This window comes from Crocodylus siamensis, chromosome 6 (genome assembly GCF_052110815.1).
Source record: "Crocodylus siamensis isolate JL-2025a chromosome 6, ASM5211081v1, whole genome shotgun sequence".
Classification (NCBI taxonomy): Eukaryota; Metazoa; Chordata; order Crocodylia; family Crocodylidae; genus Crocodylus; species Crocodylus siamensis.
This window is the reverse complement of record NC_143400.1, coordinates 49,937,258-49,962,088: the sequence shown is the minus strand read 5'-3', so window position 1 is coordinate 49,962,088 and position 24,831 is coordinate 49,937,258. Positions and strand designations below refer to the sequence as shown.

The 24,831-nt window shown below is 48.1% G+C and overlaps 1 protein-coding gene across 1 annotated transcript in view; it reads left to right on the top strand.

Moving 5' to 3' along the window:
- DGKG (diacylglycerol kinase gamma) overlaps positions 1 to 24,831 on the top strand; it is a 165,511-nt gene that overhangs the window by 5,631 nt on the left and 135,049 nt on the right. The window contains 1 exon segment of the mRNA XM_090052006.1: positions 21,744 to 22,088. Coding sequence (XP_089908132.1) covers positions 22,022 to 22,088 — 67 coding nt within the window. The 5' untranslated portion in view covers positions 21,744 to 22,021.

Sequence of the window (24,831 nt, the reverse complement as noted above, 5' to 3'; positions counted from 1 at the left end):
AACATTTTAGAAACTCTGCTGGATCTGTTTGAAGATTAAATGATTTGTTTAAACAAAGCAAATGGTTTCATGTTGCTATTTCCCAAATGAGACCCTCCAGCTTTCCTTTGCAAAACTTTGTTTTCATTTCAAAATTGACTTAAATCAGAAAAAAGGCAAGTGTGTGTCTATGTGGGTGGGAGAAGTGGGGGCGGGGGTGGAGCTGAAGGGTTTAAATCGCTACAAAAACAACACAGTGGTTTGGGTTGATATGAACTGATTGAGGGTTTTTTTGGTTTTCAGTGGAATACTCAAACAAGTGAACAATTCCTGATTTTAGCCCCCTCCCCTCCCCCAACTGAAAAATAAAATTCTGCTTTCAGCTATGGCCACTGGCCCAACAATTGTGTATTTGTCCAGCTTTAATTCAAGGACCAGTCTTCATCACTGAAGGTGCTTGAGTTTTAATTCCAGGCCAGGTATCTGGTACTGAGAGCTCTGGGCCCCACCTTGCTTGACAGTAGCTGAGGAGTAGGCCATTAGTTGGCAACTATGAGCATTAGTTTGCTTGGCCCGGGGGTGGGGGGCAGAAAAGTGCATGTAAAAGGAATGGGCCTCTGCATATGACCAAGGCTTAATTTGAGTCAGCTCCTGGACATTTTGGGGACCCAGCTACCCCAGAGAGTGGCCATCCAGTAGTCTTCTCCCCTTGCTGCCCAGGGCTGTGCTGTCCTGCATGGGTGATGGCGCCAGAGCAGGGAGAGAAGGGACCTCGTTGTATGATTTCCTTGTTTAGGGGCAGCCAGGGGCCTGTTTGTCCTTCATGAACTATAGAGGCTAACTCAGTGGCTTGTTGTATTGCCTGCTGTGGGCCACTGCAGAGCCCAGCCCTGCTTCAAACAGTCCTGATCTGCCTCCACCCCTGGGGGTTCTCCAGCAGTGCATCTGGCATCAAGCTCCCTGTTCATAGATTTTCATAGATTTCATAGACATTAGGGCTGGAAGGGACCTCGGGAGATCATCGAGTCCAGCCCCCTGCCCAAAGGGCAGGAAGTCAGCTGGGGTCATAGGATCCCAGCAAGATAAGCAGCCAATTTACTCTTGAAGGTGTTCAATGTAGGTGCTTGAACCACCTCCGATGGCAGACTGTTCCAGACCTTGGGAGCTCGGACAGTAAAGAAATTCTTCCTTATGTCCAGCCTGAAACGGTCTTGCAGGAGTTTGTGACTGTTCGACCTCGTCATCCCTTGGGGCGCTCTGGTGAACAGACGTTCCCCCAGATACTGGTGGTCACCCCTGATAAACTTACAAGTGGCCATCAGATCACCCCTGAGCCTGTGCTTTTCCAGGCTAAAGAGTCCCATGGCTCTCAGCCTGTCATCGTAAGATCTGTTTTCCTGACCTCTGATCATGCGCGTGGCTCTCCTCTGGACTCTCTCAAGCTTCTCCACATCCTTTTTGAATTGTGGAGCCCAAAACTGGACGCAGTACTCCAGCTGCGGCCTCACCAAGGCCGAGTACAAGGGGAGAATGACGTCCCAGGATTTGCTCGAGAAGCATCTATGGATGCAAGCCAGCGTTTTGGTCACTTTACTAGCTGCAGCATCGCATTGCAGGCTCGTGTTCATCTTGTGGTCAATGATGACCCCCAAGTCTTTTTCTTCTGTGGTGCTAACCAACGTAGCACTGCCGAGCCTATAAGGGTGCTGCAGGTTTTTCCTCCCGTGGTGGAGAACCTTGCATTTTTCAGTGTTAAACACCATCAGGTTCTCGTCTGCCCATTTGCTGAGCCTGTCCAGGTCAGCCTGGATCACCCGCCTATCTTCTGGCGTGGATGCTTTGCCCCAAAGTTTGGTGTCATCGGCGAACTCGGCCAGTCCACTCCTAACTCCAATGTCCACATCATTAATGAAGATGTTGAACAGTATGGGTCCCAGGACAGAGCCTTGAGGGACCCCACTGGTTACAGGGCACCATGATGAGTGACTGCCATCAATCACAACCCTCTGGGTCCGACCACGAAGCCAATTTCCCAGCCAGCGGATCGTGGTGGAGCCAAGGCCACAACGGGGCAGTTTGGCCAAGAGGTGATCATGGGATAGCAGATCAAAAGCTTTTTTGAAGTCAAGATATATGACATCAATCTCTTCTCCCTCGTCCAGGTGATAGGTCACCTGGTCATAGAAGGAAATGAGATTGGTCAAACAAGACCTACCCACAACAAACCCGTGCTGGCTGTCCCTTAGAATGTTAGCCTGGGCCAGTCCTTCAAGGATGGCCTCCTTAATAAACTTTTCTAAGATCTTCCCCAGGATAGAAGTCAGGCTAATGGGCCTGTAGTTAGCCGGATCCACTCTCCTCCCTTTCTTGAAGATCGGCACCACATTGGCCTTCTTCCAGTCTTCAGGCACTACACCAGAGCGCCAGGAGTTTTCAAAGATCCGTGCCAGGGGCTGGGCTATGACGCTCGCCAGCTCCTTGAGTACCCTGGGGTGCAGATTGTCAGGGCCAGCTGACTTGAAGGTATCCAGCTTCTCAAGGTGTTCCTTCATGAGGTCAGCATTTATGGAGGGTAGGGGATTCCCCTCAGCCAGATTTCCCTGTCCCATAGCAGGCATGGGCATCCCGTGTGACTGATGAAAGACTGACGCAAAGTACCTATTTAATAGGTTGGCTTTTTCCTGGGCGTCAGTGGTCAGTTGCCCCATCTGGTTTAGCAGGGGTCCAACATTGCCCTTGCTTTTCCTCCGGCTCCCCACATATCTGAAAAAGGACTTTTTGTTGTCCTTGATGCTTGAAGCTAGTTGGAGTTCAGTTGCAGCCTTGGCTTTCCTGGTTTGCTCCCTGCAGGACCGGACCAGCGCGGAGTAATCCTCCTTGGAGGTGAATCCCGTCCTCCATCCTTTGTAGGCTTTCCTTTTTAGCCACAGTAGGTCCGCTAGGTCTCTGGAGAGCCAGGGGGGCTGCTGAGCCTTCTTGCTGCCTTTCCTCCGTGTTGGATAGATTTAGCTTGTGCATTGAGGATCACTTCCTTGAGAAGCAACCACTCTTCTTGAACTCCCAACTCCCTGGGGTCATGGTCCCTGAGGGCCTGACTGACTAGCCTCTTGAGCTTGTCAGAGTCGGCTTTTCTGAAGTCAAGGACTTCTGTGTTGCTGACTGACTTGCCAGCTTTACGGCGGATGGTGAAGGTGATCAGCTCGTGGTCGCTGTCACCCAACTTCCCATCAATCACTAGGTCGCCGATTAGGTCGTCCCCCGTAGCTAGTACCAGGTCAAGCAGCGCTTTGCCTCTCATTGGCCCATAGACTTCTTGAGTCAGGTAGAGGTCATCCACGCACGAGAGAAAGCTTTGTGCCCGCTCAGTTTTAGCTGAGTGATCTTCCCACGAGATGTCCGGGTAATTGAAGTCACCCATGACAACCAAAGTCCTGGAGCAAGCGGCCTCAGTCAGTTCCCGGGCGAACTCCTGGTCAAGCTCGGGACTTTGAGTGGGAGGTCCGTAGTAGACTCCCACCGTTGTGTCCCCTGTGCCGTATGCCCCACGAATTTTTACCCAGAGGGTCTCTAGCTGTCCATGCCGGTCGCCAACATCAGCTTGCAGGGACATGTAGCTTTCCTTCACATAGAGAGCTACACCCCCGCCCCTTTTGTCAACACGATCCCTCCTGTATAGGGTATAGCCCTCTATACCCGTGGTCCAGTCATGGGTGGAGTCCCACCAGGTCTCCGTTATCCCAATGACATCATATTTCTTTGCACTGAGCAGGAGGATGAGCTCGTCCTGCTTGTTGCCCAGGCTCCTGGCATTAGTGTACAGGCAGGCAAGTGTGCCCTTGGGGGCTCTTGCCTTGCCCACAGATTGTGCCAGGGCTGGGGCAGGGGTGAGCTCCCTTAAGTGCCCCCTTAAGTGCCTTGGTCCGCTGGCTTTGCAAGGGCCATTCAGCGGGCCAGCAGGGGCAGTAGTCCCCCCATCCCCCAGCGGGCTTAGTTTAAAGACCGGTGGAGCAGGTCAGCCAGGCTGGCTGAGAAGAGCCTCCTCCCCAGAGGAGAGAGGTGGAGGCCGTCTCTTCCCAGCAGCTCGCTGCCTCTCTCTCCAAAGAGCGGGCTGTGGTCATGGAAGCCAAAGCCTTCCCGATAACACCAGCGCCGCAGTCTTTGGTTCACCGCGTGGATCCTCCTCTCCCTCCTCAGCCCATAGCCCGAGACTGGGAGGATCGAGGAAAACACCACCTGAGCTCCCAGACCCCTAAGCCCTGCTCCCAACTCCCTGTAGCGCCTCATGACCTGGCAGTGGAGCGCCTCCATCAGCCTCATGAGCCCCACAGTCTATCCCTACACAGAAGGCCACCTCTCTGCACAGGAGAAGCTGTCCCACATGCCCAAAGTGGCGAGAGCGGCGAATCTGCACGTATGTGGCTGACAGGTGGAGGTTTCCCATTGCAGTATAATTCTCCCTGTGAGCTCTGGGGTGGACCCCCGGAGGTGTTCTGTAGGGCTGTAGATGGAGGTGTCTTTGCAGTGGGAGTAGCGGGATGTGTCTTGGCACAGCCGATCAGCTTCACTATCATAGTGATGTCACTAGGGCCGTTGCTCTGCAGGTCGGATTTCTGTTGCTTCAGAGGCCTAATCCTGGGTTACCCCTGCTTAAAGCAGCCTGACACGCATGCAGCAGCAATCCCCTTCAGGGAAGTTCCCATGGGCTCAGTAAGCAAACAGGCATCCTCCTGTTGAAGGCATCCCAAACTTTGACTGCCTTTGGTCACAGCAACATTTTTGGGCGCTTGGAGCACAACAAAAAGCTCGGATGCCAGAGAGGGTGCAACAGGGGATAGATCACTCTAGACACGCTTATTTCTTATGCTGTCTCCCTAAAGCATTTGCTATTTGCTGCCGTCAGAGACATACTGCTGGACTAAAGGGCCAATTGATCTGAACCAATCTGGTATTTCTTGTGTCTTGAGAGGGGTTGCAGAGAGATGGCTTAGCTGACATATTTCTGGGTTTGGAGCATGGGAGCAGGAGAAAGTAGGTGGGACAGCCAGGACATGCATGCCAGCATGTATTCAGAGCCATAGAGACACCTGCCCTTTTTATCATACCTAATACCCACCTCTCCCTCCCCATGGTACATGGCTTCAATATAGATCAGTATCAGGGGTCTCTCTGGGGTAAGACAAAAATAGATGTGCTTTCTTGAAAGATGGGCCTTGCAGTCTGGAAAATGCCAGTCCTGAAGGGACCTGATTCACTTCTGCAGAACAACAAGGAAGTTGCTGGTGAGCCTGTAGTTCATTACAGGTCCGGGTGTTGGTGCAGGGCCTGGCCTATGAAAACACAGGGACGTATACCAGATTCATTAGGGCTGTACCACAGATCTCAGCACTTCAGGGCCTGCACCTGTCCCCTCAATTCTGCAGACACACTCCAGGGCTTGGAGGTCACTCTTCAGGTACTCTGCACCCATCTGAGCCCTCAATTTCCAATGTGCCTGGGAACAGGTACTGGGAGCAAACCTGGAGCAACCTCACTAGCAAACATCCAGTTCTGGAACATGTGCATGGACACAGACAGGTGGAACTTGGGGATGGGGCCATCAGCCCACTCCCTCTCAGGACCACCAATGACTAGGGTGTAGATGTGCCCTTAGCAAGCCACAGTGGCAGCTCCCCTCCTTGTGTATGCAGCAAGGCTCCCCTCCATCCCTGTTGCATGCAGCTGATGAGAGGCCCCTGGTTCCATTACAAAGAAGGGGAGAAAAGGCATGCTTGCACCTTTAAGACAGCTGGCGCAGACCTGGAGCCCTGCCCCACCGAGCTATGTAAGTGCAGCCACAGGAAGTGCTGGGCAGAAGGACTCTGGCTGTGCAAGGGGAGGGAGCTTCAGCTGGAAAGAGGAGGGAGGGTGACAGTGATGGTAACGGTAAGCAGTGAGTAGGTCTGGGGAGTGGCCAGAGCTATGGTGAGGCTGCTCCATAGGAGTCACTGGGACTGTTTTGGGACCTCCATGCCATTTGGACTGCTAGCCAGCCCATTGATTACTGTGGGGGCAGGCTGGAACCCCGCGAAAGGGACGGGACACAGGTGAGGGCCTATGGGAGGCACCTCCAGGGCTGCCCTCCACCAGTCTGGCAGCCTACGCCAGAGAGTAACACTGAGGCAAGGCAGGCGACTGAATTTGGCATTGGGGTGGTCAGATGTGTAGTCAGATGCAAATTGATTCCTAGGGGCCAGATCTCCTGTCATATTACAGTTGCATGGCCCTGCTGTGAGCGGAGACCATCATTCCCCTTCCCAAGGGGTGGTCTGAGGCAGAAATCCCCAGGAAACCAGGGCTTGGATCCCTAGGCTTGAGCCTTGAAAAACATTTTTGACCTACTTGAGGTATTGGGCTCTGATGTCACTACATGAGCTCCATGTTGTTCTACTTCCTTGAAACCCATCAGCACATTGTAAGCTTTACCAATCACTCCACCATTGGTAGACTAGTTCTTTGCTAAATTAAGGCATTCACAACCCATAATGTCCACTGATTACCTCAGTTTGGCAGTGAATTCTCTTAAGCATCAGATTCACAAGAAGCCTGGGTCTTTGTTAATTCTTGGAGTAGCAGGGATGTGGCAATTACGCTGACAGGCTCTGGAGAACGCTTACCCCTTTGATGCATTGTTTCACTTTAAAAATACTCTTTGGGTTGAGAATCCCATCAGCTGGCTTTATCTGGGAATGAAACAAACTCTTTAAGAAGTTTTCTTTCTTCAAACTGCCACTGATTGAAGATCCTCATTAAAATTTCAGTTGAGCATCACAAGAGCAGAATCCAATAAAATGCCGTTCACTGGCAGCAATAAAATCTCAGCCTCTTCCTTCTCCACTTGTAATGTGATGTCCATTTTGCAGACCCTCTGTTTTGCATAGGGCTCTGGAGATTTTGGCTCCCAAGTGGGATTAGCATTAAGATTATGGACCTTAGAGCAAAATATGCCCGAGAGCTGTGCCTGGCAGCTGTCATTAGTGTTTACTTCTGTGCCAGTCAGCCGAGCACTTGGAGGAGTGGGGAGAGGAAAAGTTTTACTGAAAACTACCACGTTCCCTGATTTAGGGGATAGGGAAGGAATTAATGGCTCTTAGCACTGTCCTCTGTCCTGGAGCTCATGAAAAGCTGAAGGGGTGACTGGATCAGTCTCTCAGCACCTAACTGGAGAATGGTACCTTGATAATGGACTTTTGCAGACAAATGTATTGCAAAATCCAGTAGTTGAAGCTAAACAAATTCAGACTGCAAATAAGGCAATGTTTTTAACAGCATAGGTGATTCATTACTGGATAAATTTACCGTGGTAGATTCTCCATCGCTGACAGCTTTTATATATGTATGTTGTACTAATATATCTATTTTAATTCATCAGAAATTAATTTGGGGCATTGTAAGGCTTGTTCTGTGCAAGAGGTCAAACTGGACGATCTCAGCAGTCCTTTTTGGCTTAGTGATTTCTGAATATAGATGGTTGGGATAGGGCTAGAAGGATAAAACTTGGGGCTAGCTGGTATCCGTAGCATTGTCTATGGATGAGCCTGAAAACTCCTGTAGAGAGAGGGTCACTGCAGGCTTGAGATGCTTCAGATTCGAGACTGCTTGGACTTATTTGCCCTGAAGCCAGTGGCTGAAATGGTCTGGGCAAGACTGAGACAGCAAGCCTGACTCTCCACTGCCTTGCAGCTTGTGTATGGCAGCAGTGCAATTGGGCCTTGTGCTGTGTGCTGCCCGTGCACAGAGGTTAGAGACCAGCTGCATGTCACTCCAGCTTGTAGCTAATGGCTTATGCTTTTGGCAGACGTGTGCAACTATCAGTGGAGAATCAGGCCCACCTTTGTCACTGGGGACAGTTGGATGAGGTTTCCTTGGCAGGACTGACTAAGGGAACATGGCTGTAATTTACAGCACGGTACAGAGTCCGGCCAGACCTGGCACTGTTCCTTTAAGCTCAGGTAGCAGCTGAGGCTAAAAGCACTTTTTCCCCTCCATCTGGCCCTAGAAAAACTGAAAATTCTCTCTCTTGCTCAGGTATTGATGGCTCAGGTATCTATGGCTCGATGCTTAGTTGGCAGCCAGTATCAAATGGAGTACCCCAGGGGTCTGTCCTAGGGCTGGTTTTGTTCATTGTCTTCATCAGTGACCTGGAAGATGGCATGGAGTGGACCCTCATCAAGTCTACAGATGATACCAAGCTGGGGGAAGTAGTAGATGCACTGGAGGGTAGGGTTAAGATTCAGAGTGACCTAGACAAATTGGAGGATTGGGCCAAAAGAACTGTCATAAGGTTCAACAAGGACAAGTGTGAAGTCCTGTACTTGGGATGGATCAATCCCATGTACCAGTACAGGCTGGGGGCCGACTGGCTGGGCAGCAGCTCTGCAGGAAAGGGCATGGGAATTACAGTGGACAATAAGATGTATATGTGCCAGCAGTGTGCCCTTGTTGCCAAGAAGGCTAATAGTATACTGGGCTGCATTGGTAGGAGTGTAGCCAGTAGGTCAAGGGAAGTGACCCTGTATTCAGCTTGGTGAGGCCATATCTGTAGTACAGTGTTCAGTTTTGGGCCCCCCGTTAGAGAAAGGATGTGGATAAATTAGAGAGTCCAGAGGAGAGCAACAAAAATGGCTTGGGGGCTGGAGAGCATGACTTGTGAGAAGAGGCTGAGGGGACTGGGCTTATTTAGTCTAGAGAAGAGAAGACTGAGTGGGGATTTAATAGCAGCCTTCATGTCTCTGCAGGGAGATTCAAAAGAAGATGGAGTTAGGTTGTTCTCAGTGGTGGCAGCTGACAGAAGGAGCAATGGGCTCAAGTTGCAGCAAGGGAAGTTGAGGTTAGATATTAGGAAGAATTTTCTCACTAGGAGGGTAGTAAAGCACTGGAACAAGTTACCCAGAGACATAGTAGAAGCTCCATCCTTGGAGGTTTACAAAACCCGGCTAGACAAAGCTTTGGCTGGGATGACCTAGCTGGGGTTGGTCCTGCTTTGACTAGCTATGGCCTCCCGAGGTCCCTTCCAACCCTCATTGTCTGTGATTCTATCAGTTCACTGAAACTGAGTTGCACCAGCCCAGAGGGTAGATCTTGGGACCCCACTGGAGACTGAGGCTAAATGATAGGCATGGCCAGTGGACTGTGACTGCACCTCCCTTATGTTCTGGAACCAGCCCTGATCACTTGCCAGGATCTGGATGGCATGTCAGTTGCCTTTAACTATTCAAGCACTAAGTCTTTTGGGGCCTGATTCCCTGAGGCAGTGCGTCACAGCTTGCTCATCCCACGGCCAGCCTTAACAGCTGCCTGGGGGCCTGCACAATCAACCAGAAGAGCATAGCTGTAGCCAGATGCTGCATGGTGCAGCTACTTCAGTGCAGCAGCAAAGCACTCGGGGCCGCTGGCTCTCTTCAGCAAAGGTCATTAGCCTCTGTAACACTGCACCAAGGGGGCAAAGATGTTATCAGCAGAGGTGCCTAAAATGCAGCTCTGGTCTTGTTGCCTGCAGGCTGTAGCTGGCAGGGTCACCACTTTGCATGGGATTTCTACAGTTCCCTGCCTCAGTCCTGGTCTGCCCCAATCTGCCTCCTCTCATGGCCATTGGAGATGGTGAAGGGAACTCTGCCTTGGTACTGGAAACTTGCCAGAGTGAGGAGAGGGGTCTGTTGGTGTCTTGTGTCTGAGAGAGCCTGCATGAAGGAGAGGAGCTTCTTGATGCATTTCAAAATGGAGGTAGGAAAGCAGCATTGACTCCCACCAGCCATAGGGAGAGGTTGCTAATGGCAGTAACACTCCTGCCTCCACTGCAGCGCTGGCTGGAAAAGAGGAAGAGCAGATGTAGGAAGCCCTGTCTCCTCCACGGGCCTCATCGCTTCACTCCCTCCAGGGAAATATCGACCAGTGCCAGCTTCAGGGAGCTCTGGGCGGCTGTCCCTGCCTGACACTTCTGCAAGGGCTCTGATTTAATAATGCAGCACTTAGCCCAGGCTGGTGAGGAGGTAGAGACATAAACATGCGCTCCGAAGCACTCTCGCTCCTGGTGAATCCTGCTGGCTGGCTCCGCTCAGCCAAGATACCGTGGAACGAAGGCTTCTGCCTTGCAGCTGGAACATAAAGCTGGCTGATCGAGTGGAAAGCCTGTAGCAGTGTGGAGGCTGGAGCACCAAAGCTTCTGTCTTAGAGCTGTGCCAGCCATTAGGCTTTATACTTCAGCCAAGCATCAGCACAGCAAGAATGCAGATAATGCCTTTTGGGACTGCTGGCTGGCTGAACCAAACATTGCCACAACACCTGAACTAGGGAGGAACACCAGAGAGAAGGACCTGGCCAGCCTTCAGGCCCTCAAAGCCAGCAGGCATTCCTGGGCTGAAGAATGGCTGCTATCGCTCCATCCCCTTCTGCTCTGTGGGAGGGCTGGGGCCAGCCCAGGCACCCTCTTGGCTGCCCAAATGGAGAGGGAAGGACCTGGCCAACTTGCCCACCCCACAGAGCTGGTAGGTGTTCCTGGGTTGGTGCTGCCCTGGGGTGCTGGATGGTAAATGGATGTAGGGAAGTATGGTTGGGATTAGCCAGAGAGTTTGCTTATATAGAGGAGACTGGGGCAGATCCGGGGGGGGAGAGGAGGAGGAAGGGGGGGTGCATTGCTGCATTTTCACCCCCTTTCATTCCTGCCCCACCCAAAGCTTAAAACCAGCTGCCTGGCAGTGGCAGCCGCATTTCTAATCAGGCAGCAGTGAGCGCTGTTGTTTGGCTTCATGGCTCATTGTCATCTACTTCATCCCTTCTAAACTCTTCATTCCCCAGGTGTTAATGACCCTCTCTTCTTTTTAATGGTCTTGTATCCACTAATTGGGCTTTCCTTTGTTCTGCAGTGCTGCCCTCTGCCCCCTGCTCCTGGTACTGAAGCTCCTATTTCACAGCCCTCCAGCTTGTTCTTGGCTCGTGCCAACGAAGCTGTACTTGTTTTTGCTTCAGTCTGAAACTGAATAATGCCAGGGGCCTAGGCCTGGATATTATTACAGCTTCTAGTTTCTTTTTAACTGGAGAAAAATGTGTCGTGTTATGTGTGATGGTGCACCTCACCCCATTTCAAGATCCTGGATCCGGCTATAAGGAGGGAGGTGCACGGGTATGGAGGTGAATTAGAAGTCTCAAGTTTTGCTGCGGGCTGTTTGGAGAATCAACTGTTGTTTCCTGTCTGGGTTGTTTGCTTATTATAAGCCGCTCTGAACCTTTTGGGCAGGGGAGAGTGTAAATCCATAAATAAATACAGGGAAGAGCTGGAGGGAACGGGCATTAGGGGGATGGGAGACCTCTTTGCTAAAGGGTGTAATGAAGACCAGTCCTCTTCTGTATGTCCCAGAGGGAGTTGAGGGCATGGGCTGACATTTGTTTCCAGCTGTGGATTTGATATTTGTGCCAGATCTTCTATTGACACAGCGGGAGACTGAAGCCCACCCTTTGTCTACTGAAGAGACAGAGTAGTGGCAGCCGCCATGCAAACTTCCCCCCTGCCCTTTCCATGTGCCTTAGCCCTGAGCTGCTTTGTTGGCCTGGGGCCGAACCAGCTCTGTGTGCCTAGGTGCCAGCTCGGCTTGCCAGGGGAAAGTACTGTGGTTACTTCACAGCATGTTGCGGGCCCAGCGTGGGAGTGAATTGCCCCATGAAGCCCAGGTCTTCTTTGCCTCGAGTAGGACGCTGCCAGCAGTGTGAGAATTTCGTCTTGGGAACCTTTGAAGGGTCTTTTCACCGGTGCAAGTACAACCAGAGGCTGCTGATGCTGGGCATTGGGGGTGGGCTCAAAGAGTGGCCAGAACGGAGAGGAAAAATAAGGGAGCAGAACAGAAAATAGGGAGCAAGGCTCAATTGCTATTAGCATGGAAGGGGTGATGGGTGAGCGGTGGCAGGAGTGTGCGGGTGATAGAAGAACCAAAGGGTGTCTGTTGGGAGGTAGGGGGGCTGGAATGAGAGGGACGGTGTTGATAAGTATTGCAATTGTGCTTTTAGAGTGTTTTAATGTGATTTCTCTTTCCAGTGGGAAATGCAGGAGTGAATGAAGCCCAGGGGGATTGAGACAAGCCCGTGTATTAAAGGGACTTGAAAGCCAGTCACTTGCACGAAGAGAGTTTTAGCAGCGCTTTCAGCCAATGCCTTCCAGCCTGCCAACTCCCTCGGCAGTTTTTATAGTCTTGCAGTTGCACATTGCTATCTCAGAAGCATTTATTCTGTGTCACTTTACTGTGGAAAACCCACACAAACAAGGGAGAAATGACTGGGTAGGGTAGCTGCCGAAAACCAACTGGGCAAAGCGCTGTCAAACTCACAAGGCAGAACCAGGGGAAGATGAATTGTTTTCTTGTTAATCTCCTTCAGTCAGAGTAATCTGATGTTATTTGTAACCCTAGTAAGGGAGCTATTTTTAGAGAGAAGCAAATTTGATTTAATAGAATATAATTTGCCAGTGACAATTTGGAGAATGCCAAATGAAGAGCAGCTGGGTTTCCACAGAGCCTGCCCCCCCAGTCTAAACCTAAAATGCAGGAAATTGCATTCATTATTCCAAAAACGGCTGTGGAAAGATCCCTACAGTGTCCCAATTTGCAATTTTTCCCCTCCTCCTGGCTACCCATAGCTTTCCATCCCTACCTTCACTGTTGAAATGGTGATGATATTTTGACTATCTTCACAGAACAGACTTGCTGTATGCTATTGAGCAGGTCATCCCAGGCATACAAAGCAGTCTGACTGAAAGTACAATATTGAGAGAAAAAATGCAAATAATGGATTTTTTGGCTTGCTGAACACCCCTTCTCCCCCCCCCAAGATCATTTCAGGTCAAGCCAAAAAAAAGAAAACTTTCTTTTTTTTTTTCTGGGAATCAAAAGTCAGATTTCACTTTTAACTACTTTAGGGTTCAAGTGTTGTTGTCACCATGATAATCCAGGAAGTGTACAAGTGTCAGGGATATTTTGTGATATCTTTTATGGGACCAACTATGTAGTTGGGAGAGCTGTTGGACAAGCTTTTGGGCATCAGGTACTCTTTCTCAGGTCTTAGATCTTGAGCATTTATTTTCCAGGATTTTTTGTTTTTGTTTTTTAATTCTGCCTGGTGAGTTTAAAAGGTATTGGGAAATAGCGGGAAGTCAATATTTTATTTCAAAAATAGCAAAAGAAATCATTTGAACTTTATCTTCTGTATTCAGATCCTCATTTTCCCAGAGCGCACAATTCAGTGAAACTGCCACAGATTTACCAAACGTTTTGGTGGCATCACATAAGCAGTTTGCACCAAAAAAAAAAATAGTTGGATGGAAAATTTTGCAGGTGTCTATTTAGGAGCAGAAGAAACAGGTGACCGGTTGAGGGAGAGAAACCTGAACACTGTAAGTAGAATAGGAAGGGGGGTGTTTAACCTTCAGATCTGGCATTTCAGATCATAGACTCCATCCATGGTGGAGACCATCTTGTTAATGCAGGTCATATTATCCTAGTAAGCCTCACATATCTTTTCGGCAGTAGAGAAGCAGGATGGTAGGTAATTGTTACTGCTCTCAGATAATCTAACACTAGTGCAGAGCAAGCATATTACATGATGTATCTTACTCCCAGGCAGCAGTACGCCAGCAAGGACTGTCTTCTAACCAGGGGTAAAAGGAAAGAACAGCTATTTTCCAGAGGTTTAAGGATGCATTTAAAACTCTGCCAGAAGCCAGGACATTTGGCATAGAAGCTGAAATTCCACCCACACTCCACAAATTGCAGCTCCTTGGTGCCGTAAAGTTAATGACTAGAAGGACTGGTCTGGCGTCTAACTGGCGTCTGGTACGGCATGGCAGGGTAGGTCATGCAAGGGCTTTTAGCTTGTATGCTTCTTCAACAACAGCAGTGCCACCCTGGAGCTGTCTCCCACCTATTAGCACCCAGCACAGGGGCAACAAAAATGCTCCCCTCACTCTTGAGATGTTTCCCTGCAATGATGGTTTTCTTTGGCAGCTCTCAGAACTTGACTGTTTATTTGGAATCGCTGCAGCCCTGACATCTGGGAACTGTCCCCCTCTCCAGTCCTTTTTTTTCCTCAACGCCCTCTAGTCTAAGCTTGCACATGATACGGTATCCTCTGCTCCACTCTGTGTTTAATCAGAGGTGTTGGGGCTGTATCATGGAAGTCACGCTTCCATCCTGGAGCCTGATAGCGCAGTATCTCGGAGCCCTGGACCACGTTTATTCATGGATTTGTTAACTGGACGCACATTACTTGTGATTTATGAAGGGGAAACAGTAACAGTTGAGCCAGTTGCAGAGCAGCAATAATCTCTATGGCTATTAAACTTTTACAAGAGGAAGCTGGTCTGTCCCAGCGAGATGCTGCACCACAGGCAGTGCAGGATCTCTGAGCCCCATCCTGCTCTCACTGAAGTCAGTAGGAGTCTTGCACGTGATATCCACAGGATGGGGCTTTTGTTCTTCTGTGAGACCAAGCCAGCTCGAGAGGGTCACGTCATGGGTGGGCAAAACCTGTAAGTTCAAGTTGTCCCAACTGGATAAGTGACTTTTTTTGTCCATATGTGACCCAAAGGGTGATTCGTTTTCCAAATCACCTCCCCTTGGAAACCAAGCACTTGGTCCAACAAGAGAATTCTTTGGGGGATAATTAGCACATGAAAGGGGGAGGGCAGTGGCAAGGTGAGCAATGTAGGCAGTCCAGACCATGTTGTTGCTAGCAGATTCCCACTACTGAGAATGCACTACCGCCTTCTTAAATCTTGACAAAATGTTGTAATCCTCCTTTGCAGTGGTAAATTAGGTCTTCCACTGTAATGTGCTTCTGTCAGCAAGGGAGTCCTGCGTAGTATTCTTTAAGAGACGTCCTTGCAGTTTGTGATGCAGTTTTTCCCTCTGCATCTCATTCTGACCAGTGCCCAGACTTAGTTCATTATTAGACCTCCTCCAACACTGAGCTTAAAGCGTTGGGTATTTCCAAGCTAATGCTGATTCCAGTAACTTCAGCCTAGGCTGATTGTTCAGGGTCTCATGCCTCATTGGGAACTATGCTGTTTTCCCCCGATATTTTTGTTGTGCATGAAGGTCAAGGGACGAAAAGATGCATGTAAGTGGCACATTTATATTGGATAGCTTTTATCTTTGTAGCGTTTCTTCTGTCAGTTGCCTGAGAGTTAAATACCACCTGTCCATGAAGCAAACTGCCAACTCAGGTCAAAACTTGGAGCTCTTGACTGTCAGACTAGATGGTGCCACAGAGAGGGCATGGAGGGCTTACCAGGTCTGAAGAGAAAATCTAGAGATATGTTTTAAACCAGAAGCTTTACTCAAATTCATTTTGGGCAAATCTCTCTGAATGCCAACTCCGGAGCAGCATTCTGATGCTGGATGAATTCTTTGTAAACAATTTATCCAGTTAAATTTGGGCATTTCTTGGTTGTCTGAAGTTTTCCTTCCTTAATTGCCTACTTCTTCTGTCCCCAAGAAGAGTGAGCAGACAGGCTTGCACACAGAAAGTACTAGCAGGACTTTCCTTTTGGCAAGGATGAATTTTTTGTTGTGGCCTGAGACACAGACAGATTCATTTTGTGGCTTCTGTAGAGTGTTTCTGTGGACTAATAATGTCTTTTCTGGTTGCTAAAAGACAGGTGGGTCAAACATAGCGGTGAGCACCTGGAGACATCAGTGATTGATGCCAGGTATCTGTCTCTCATGTGGAGCCAGATTTTTTCCCCCAGAGACTAGTGCTCCCTTGTGTACCTAAATGCAGGCCAGAACACTCTGAATGCAGAACAGGGACAGAGTGATCTGGCCTGCATTCAGTGCATTGAGCCTTTCTAAAAATCTGATCCTCCATTTATTTTTGATTGCAAATACTTCCCCTTGCAGAATTTTAATAGACTGGTTTATGTTCACATTGTCTGATGTCAGGTGTGCTAACATGTCTCTCCTCTTCAGTAAAAACAATAGACCAGTCAGTCTCACGGGATAGTTCTCATGCCTTGCAGACTGGTGCTGCAAGATTTGGATTCTGAATGTTCCCCTGAATGCTTTATTTCTTCCATTTCTGCTGGCCTCATGTTTCCTAAGAGCTTGATGCTAGCTTAGATGTCTTGGAAGCTCTCAAACATAAACCCATGGAACATAGTGGAGCTGTTCAATTATGTAAATATTTACAGACTTCCCCTCTACTAAAGCTAATGCTCAATTTGATCTGGCTGTGTACCTACCTACACACAATACTGAAAATATCTACCACTGCTTGAAGCATAAGGAGTATGTTGTTGCAGATTTCCGTCCCCCCTCTGATTAAACTGACAAGTTTTACAAGTGCTGCGAAATGCTATCCCACCCCACCCCCGTTATCTCTTCCCAAACTGGGTAGGATTTTCAAGAAACGGGGACGTTGGGTAAGATGTGGAAAATGAGATTGTAAAACCAGAACATTTTGGAGGGCTACTTCCATCCACTCGTTTTTTAATGAATTGTGGAGAGAGAAGAGAAGGTAGGAGCTTCCATCTTTGCAAAAAAGGTGATCAAAAAGGGAAGCTGTTTGAGTGATGGAAAATGAGAGAGGCTGTAGGCTGGCTTTTAGACCAAACGAAGAACTTCCACTTTGTTTCGGCAGGAAGAGGCTTTCTGCTTGTTTGGAAAATCTAGCTTATGCGATTAGATGCAGAAATGCACCGACCCACCTGAAAAGCTGTGCTAAACAGTCCTTAAAACCCTTCAAGGAAATGCTTACTCTAGAAGTCTTGTAGATGTTGGTTGTATCCGTGAGATCTGGCCACTCCAGTGGATCCATTACCTGACTCAAGAAGTCTATGGGCCAATGAGAGACAAAGCGCTGGTACTGGCTATGGGGGACGACCTTATCGGCGACCTAGTGATCAATGGGAAGCTGGGTGACAGCTCATTTCCTTCTACGACCAGGTGACCTATCACCTGGATGAGGGAGAAGAGATTGATGTCATATATCTTGACTTCAAAAAAGCTTTTGATCTGCTATCCCATGATCACCTCTTGGCCAAACTGCCCAGTTGTGACCTTGGCTCCACCACAATCCGCTGGCTGGGAAACTGGCTCCGTGGTCGGACCCAGAGGGTTGTAATCGATGGCAGTCACTCATCGTGGTGCCCTGTGACCAGTGGGGTCCCTCAAGGCTCTGTCCTTGGACCCATACTGTTCAACATCTTCATTAATGATGTGGACATTGGAGTCAGGAGTGGACTGGCCGAGTTCGCCGATGACACCAAACTTTGGGGCAAAGCATCCACGCCAGAAGATAGGCGGGTGATCCAGGCTGACCTGGACAAGCTCAGCAAATGGGCGGACGAGAACCTGATGGTGTTTAACACTGAAAAATGCAAGGTTCTCCACCTTGGGAGGAAAAACCTGCAGCATCCTTATAGGCTCGGCAGTGCTATGTTGGATAACACTACAGAAGAGACTTGGGGGTCATCATTGACCACAAGATGAACATGAGCCTGCAATGCGATGCTGCGGCTAATAAAGCGACCAAAACGCTGGCTTGCATCCATAGATGCTTCTCGAGCAAATCCCGGGATGTCATTCTCCCCTTGTACTCGGCCTTGGTGAGGCCGCAGCTGGAGTACTGCATCCAGTTTTGGGCTCCACAATTCAAAAAGGATGTGGAGAAGCTTGAGAGAGTCCAGAGGAGAGCCACGCACATGATCAGAGGTCAGGAAAACAGATCTTACGATGACAGGCTGAGAGCCATGGGACTCTTTAGCCTGGAAAAGCACAGGCTCAGGGGTGATCTGATGGCCACCTATAAGTTTATCAGGGGTGACCACCAGTATCTGGGGGAACGTCTGTTCACCAGAGCGCCCCAAGGGATGACGAGGTCGAACGGTCACAAACTCCTGCAAGACCGCTTCAGGCTGGACATAAGGAAGAATTTCTTTACTGTCCGAGCCCCCAAGGTCTGGAACAGTCTGCCATCGGAGGTGGTTCAAGCACCTACATTGAACACCTTCAAGAGTAAATTGGCTGCTTATCTTGCTGGGATCCTATGACCCCAGCTGACTTCCTGCCCTTTGGGCAGGGGGCTGGACTCGATGATCTCCTGAGGTCCCTTCCAGCCCTAATGTCTATGAAATCTATGAAATTAACTTATGGGGGGATATGATATCACTTATCAGTTAAACTTTTCACAGTGAGCAGACCCTTAAAGGAATCACTGGCTATTTGGACAGCTTTGGCCTGGAAGGGTAGGGCCTTTCTGCCCTCAGTTGATCTCTTGTAGCCTCCGAATCATGGGATTCCAGGGATATCTCAGAGGAATCCCAGGAACTGGACTGCTAGTTTACCTTCACCTGATGAAGAAGAGAAGGGGAAGTGAGCATGTTCCACCCCCCAGGGAAGGGACTAGGGTGGCATGCTCTCAGCTGTGCTTCTATCAAGATAGATTAGTACAGGGACACCCAATATCTCCTGGTCTCACAAATCCCACTGCATCCATTTGGCCCTCTAGTAAAATGAGGCTTGCTGAACTTGACATTCAGCATCTGTCAGGGACATGGGCCTAAAATTGAGGTCATCCTTACCTCTCTCCTAGACAATGGCTCTGTAGACTGCTGCATGCACCTTCTTAGAAAGCCAATGTTACCCAAATTTTCTCCCCCAAGTTTATCAGTTTAAGCCAAGGAACTAACAGGTTATCACATCTGCACATTGATTGTCAGCAGGGCTGTCGCCTCCAGGAGGTCACTGACATTTCTGCTGTGGCAGAGAGTTTTCTGGGGGCTTTGTGCTGTTGGGAGCTACTTTGTTGTTTGTCTCGCTTCCCTCCTCCTCATTTTTTTTGTTATTGTTTTTTTGATTTAGATGTTCATAAAAGCTGTTATTAGCTCAGAATCTGTTCCCAAGGTCAGAGATGAAGGCATGATCTTCGAGTTTCCACTTGTTTAGGTCGTCTTTGGCTTCAAGGCTTCCCGACCTCCCTCTTCCCTAATTAATAGTGCCGTCCTTTCTGCTCAGATCAAATTGTATTTTCCCTGGGAAATTTAAGTCGCAAGTATATACAGAATGGAAGCTCTGCAGTACTTCTTGCTGGTGAGAGGTTACAGATTGTACTGGTATTTTCCATTTTCTAAGTTATAGGAAATTCCTCATACTGGCAATCATCTTTCAGTGTGGAAGGAGGATTAGGTCCCAGACTCTGTATATGGCTAGAGAGTGGGAGGGATCCAGACAGCGGTGTTAGTGTTGTCCTCAGCTCCTAGACATGACCACACTCTGTCTGACCCATTGCTGGGGCAGTCTGAACTGGCTACTGTCCAAGTGGCCTGCTGGACTAGGAACTCTGATGACCAATAAACCCTGCACTGATCTTGGTGACTAGCCATTTCTGTCACCTCAGTATCAATGCAGCAATCATTTCTGGTCACCTGCAGGGTGCTCATGGGCCTTGGATACAGTGCTGACATCCTGGTGTTCCCCCGATAGAGATTCAGTACAGAAAGCCTTTGTTGGAGGAGAAATCAGAATAATACAAGGTGTCTCGTAACAAATAATAATGATGATGCTGATGATAATGACAATAATGATAATGTTGATTATGATTACGATAATACAAAAAAAAAATAAAAAGTGTCTTGCAGTAAAAGATGTATATGGATGTGTGTGTCACTCTGAGCATCTGGTTGTTGAGGATGGATATTTTGACCATCTACAACAACATGTATTGTAAATGATGCTTCTCACTTTCTAAGGTAACAAACAGCATCAGTGTCAGTTGCTATGTCTATACTCCTGATGACTAAAGTGTGTCTATTTTTTTCTGGAGACTCTTTCTTGCCCCCCGCCATCCCAGTCCCCTTATTCCACTTTGCTGTATGGCCCAGTAGAGCTGGCTGGACTGTGCAGTTCAATGCTAAAGCTAATGTCTAGATGGGATTGGGACACAAGAGGGTGTCTCAAAAAATGTATATATGCTTTAGTCAGAAATACAGAGGCAATAATGATTCATGTTTCTTTTTTTAAGTTATTTTAAGATCAAAATAAATAATAAATATTATATTAAACAGCTCTGTGTGAGAACAGGACTTCCTATGGGAGTGCTTCAGAAAGCAGCAGCAATTTCACAATAGAACTATTTCGTATTCAGTGATCGTTTACTGCACCATATCATCTCTCTCCATAGGCATGAATGATGAGTGTATTTGACAGTGCCACCATCAGTGTTCCCCCTGCTGGGTAGTTTCCCACTCATTGCACACAAAATGGTTTTATTTTGAAATTGCCTTTCTGAGATGCCCTCGTAACATACCAGAAGGTGGTAGCCAACTTTGACATAGTCTGTATATAAAGTGGCAGTGGTTTAAGGGGTTGTTCAACCAGTGGGAACCCTTCAGTTCAATCAATGTAAAATGTTTCTGAATTAAATTAAAGAATATCCATGGTGTTTTGCTGCAGTTCAAATGTCACCCTTCAGGTAGTTAACCTGGTACAAGCTTGAATCCAAATTTGCTATATTTGACCAAGTTGCCATGTCAGATGGTCACTAGTTGCATGACATGCATAACCTTTCTTTTAGTTTTGACACACTCTGAAACATGCCTCCCTAGGGAGGTATTTGATTCTGTACGTTCTGCTCCAGATAAGCCATCCCTTCATACACCACTCGCATATGCTGTCAGCCTCCGCACCTCATTATAAAACTGGCTGTGCAGCTGAAATCCCTGCTGTACCTACAGTGTTCCACCCCCATGTATACCAATACCTATTAACTTCAGCATTTGCACAGGCCTTTTTAAAATTTTATGGCCAAAGTGACTGTAAGTCCAGGTTAATGTGTTCATTATCCAGATAAAATGAGAGAACAAGCCATGAGCAAGCAAACAAGACCCCTTCATTCTGATTTGGCTGGAGAACCATGAATTACAACCAAGTTTGGTAGAAGGTATTTGCTTTATTCACATAGGTCCTTGGAAAATACTGAACTTACTTATCAGATCCAACCAAGAATTTGCTTGCTTGCACTAGATGGTTCCTTCTTTAGGGTTTATTGTCCCAGTTCCCTTTTGCTGTTCTCCTGCTTCACTCTTCAGGATGGCCTGAAATGGCTTCAGTTCCAGCTGACTACATGTGTTTAAGCAACAGGCTGCTTGTGCCTTGATTAAGTTCTTGTGTGGCCCTCATTCCTCTGATGGCATGGACAGATGAATATGTAGCACCATAGGAGATCAGGGCTGGAAGGGACCTCACGAGGTCATGTAGTCCAGCCCCCTGCTCAAGGCAGGATCATCTCTGATTAAACCACCCCCTCAAGTACTCATGTACCCCAATGTATTTTACTTTGATTTTGAACACTGATGTAAATAACACTGGGATTAGGACTGGACAGACGTGCAGCTTTTTCCAAGGTAAGCTGCATGCAGTAGGATGCTATTACTGTGCCACACCTGTAGGTAGCAGGGACAAGATGATACTGTATTGCCCTCAGCTAATGGCTACGCCCAGATGGGTAAGAACAGATATCATCTTCAACCGGCTAATGTATCCCTATAAAGTTTTACTCTTTCAAAGGTACTTCTTTACCAGATTGGTCAAAGTTACTCTACCTAATCTGTCTACTCTTCTTTTTTTAACACTGGTTTCATGCTGATTACACCAGGGTAAATATCCTGTCTGTCCATGCCTGAGTGATTGAGAAGGAAGCAGACAGGCATTGTAAGAGATTGACTTGCTTGCATGTCTTTATAACTTTAGGAGAGAAGACAATGAAGTAGAGTTCATCGCTTGGCTTCTCTGAAGTTTGTCCTCATGGAATCACTCATGTCATGGTCATGAAGATGGCTGTGAAAGAAGAGACCTCAGCACTAGCCCTGGAGGTGATGTGAAGTATGTACCTTGCTCCCTGTGACACTGTGGACATGGAACTACAGCAATGAACCCAGACAGCTCCTAACTCCAAAGATAACCCCTTGGCGTGGATCTTTATTCCCCCTTTATTGTGGACTTGGTCTTCCCAAGGGCTCACCTGAAAAATGAGTGATGGTGTGTGGATCTCCCTCAGTCCGACAGAGTTTGCTCAACTCCAGCAATACACTGATTGTAAGTTCCATGACTCTTCCTTGGCTCTGTTGCCATTTTTACTATCATCATGGATTGCTTGTGTGGGGGCAGGGTGAGTGCTCCTGAACTCAATGGACAGGGGTGTCACCCACATCTTGTATGCAAGACAAAGACAGTCCATGTTCTCCTCTTCATGGTGTCAGTACCCAGAGCCCATCCCATGGTACAGAACCTCTGTAGACAGGGAACATGCACATGGAAGTTTTATGAGGTGCTACCGTATATCCTATAGGTGCTACCAGTAACCTGCGTTCCATGGAGCAAACGAACGTGTATCTCTGTGGTTCTCCAGCACATTTGGGCTGAGGTCTGGCCTGTCCCAAGTCACAGTCCTGAGTGTCACAGGTCAGGCAGGTTATGTTTGTAAAAGTGGTAGTGACCTGAGGTGCTTTTGGTCACTCGATCCACATGCATGGATGCAACAGCATGTGTAGAGGGTGAGGAGAGGCCTGCTGCTGTTTGGCAGGAGTCGTTCTCAGCTTTGTCCATCACAAAGAACTCATCAGAACTGCCCTGTGCGTTATACTTATGTAAAGTTTGCATAAACCTTGCTCCTTCAGCCCCAGAGACCAAGGCTGACTGGGAAAATCTCTTCCCTGCCCCACGACAAACAAGAACAACAAGATGAAATCTTTCTGCGGCCAGTCTAAAGTCATTATTAGGCGTCTGCATCACTGATTAAGGAAGGATGTTTCTAGTGCTTGCAGCAACATATACAGTAGCTTTAGTGCACTTATTCTTGCACTAGTCCCTTCAGACTTCTCACAGATGTTCCTGCTTTTAGGCACTGGCAGTTCCTTCCCTTTGCATTTCAATCTATGTGGATCTGAGATGAGTAATTCAGGTTAGCTGCACCAGAGAGCCCCTCCAAGCTCCCTTCCTGGAACCACAAGCCCAACTCCCATTAGAAAATTTGGGGGATTAAGCCTTCCCAAATATATTTGATAGCCACAATAGCGATGACATAATGTGAGTCTGAAACGAATTCTGCTTCCATTGCAGCGGGGAGTGGAAGTTCAGCTTGGGAACAGCTACAGTGGTAATGCTACTCCCTTGAGAAGAACTCGCTGGGTATCACTGCTAGGGAGCTACCCCTTGCTTTTGGTTTCCACCCACTGATTTACTCCCTACTGTGGCAGATTGAACCTTGTGACTGTTTTGAGGCCCTGGCACTGTGGGAGAGGGGGGAAGCTGTGCATGGATGAGATCAGTGGGACATTAAGAATCACCCAGGGGTTAGAACACGTGCTGGACTGCAAATCCATTTCCTGTGTGATTCAGCGTAGGAATTTGAACCAAGTTTCCCCACCTCAGGTTAGGCCAGGGTCCTGGGAGGTAGGATATGTGGTTTCACATCCCTTCAGGGAGAAGAGAAGATTCAAATCAGCTAGGGGGGTGTGCTGATCCCTGAACTATGTTATGGGAGAGGTACCACCTCTTGTTTCATGCAGTACAGTGTGTGACAGTTGTTCGTAGTTTCAGGGGCAATGTAACGGCATAACCTCAACTAATCCCAGAACACAGAGTTGTCCGCCTTTGTGTCCCCTGGGCCAGCAGTTGTCCTTGGTTTCTGAGGCCACTGAGATGCTCTTAGTGCAGAGAGGTCCTTCTGGTTAAGTCATAAGCCCTTCCATTTCAGTGGGAGAAGAGTCTGTATACCCCTATACCCTTGTTCCTGGGCCTCTCTTGGTTTGCTCTGCTCTGTCTTGTAGCAGGGCTTTAGGTCCACCATACAGGGATAGTGCATGTAGTATAGGTTCAGCCATCAGACTGGGTCTGGGGCTTGATAGTCTTCAAAGACCTTTCCTGAGCTTGGTAGGACAGTAGACCATCATTGCCTGGCCACTATAGAGCATTTCAACATTGGTGGCTCCATGGCACTTGTGACAGCAGGCTTTGCAGTCACACAACAGTCTCCTGATCTTTCAGCCATGCTGATAAGGTGCTCTTCTTGGGTATGCCTTAGAAAGGTGCTTTTCTTGGGTATGCGTGATTCAGGGGAAGCCAGAAACAAATGGGGCTGAGCCTAGGCTTCCTAAAAGGCAAGCTTACCTGTGATAGTCAGACCACCTGCTGCCCTGTTAGCTGCAAATGGAAAGTACCTGTCTGTTGAAAAAATGTGAATGATATAGGAAAACACCCAATGGTTTACCAAGAGATGGTTCAAAACAGCTCGCGTGCATGTCAATCCAGTAGGCTTTTCCTAAATTCATTAAGCCGTTTTACTCATTTTGAAGTTTGTACCTGTCAAGTCTTTGCAATAATTATATACAGCATTTTTTCAAAGGACAAATGGCAAGAGTCAAGCAACAGCTTGCATATAAAACTGTCTCTGGAGAGGGAGAATTTCAATTCAGAGGCTCACACAAGCCTGACAACCTAGAGCTAGTGTGGTTAAGAAACAAAAGTTTCTGTAGCCAGAGGAGATGAGTTTCCAGTAAATATATACACTGGGGAACACGCAGGAGTCATAGCAGAAAGAACAGAATATTTTTAGTTCATACTTATCAAGAATGAGATTCATGACTTTGAGGAGGATAAAGAAATAAAACATCAAGAAAGGCCATAAAAAAATAAATCTTCATAAGATATGGCTGAGAGTCAAAAGGTGATGATGTATGTGGAATAGCAGCATCTGAATCCAGGCCTGTGTTTTATTTAATAACAGACCATAACAAGCTGGTTGTACTGTTAAATCCCCCAAAATATACAACATCTTTAT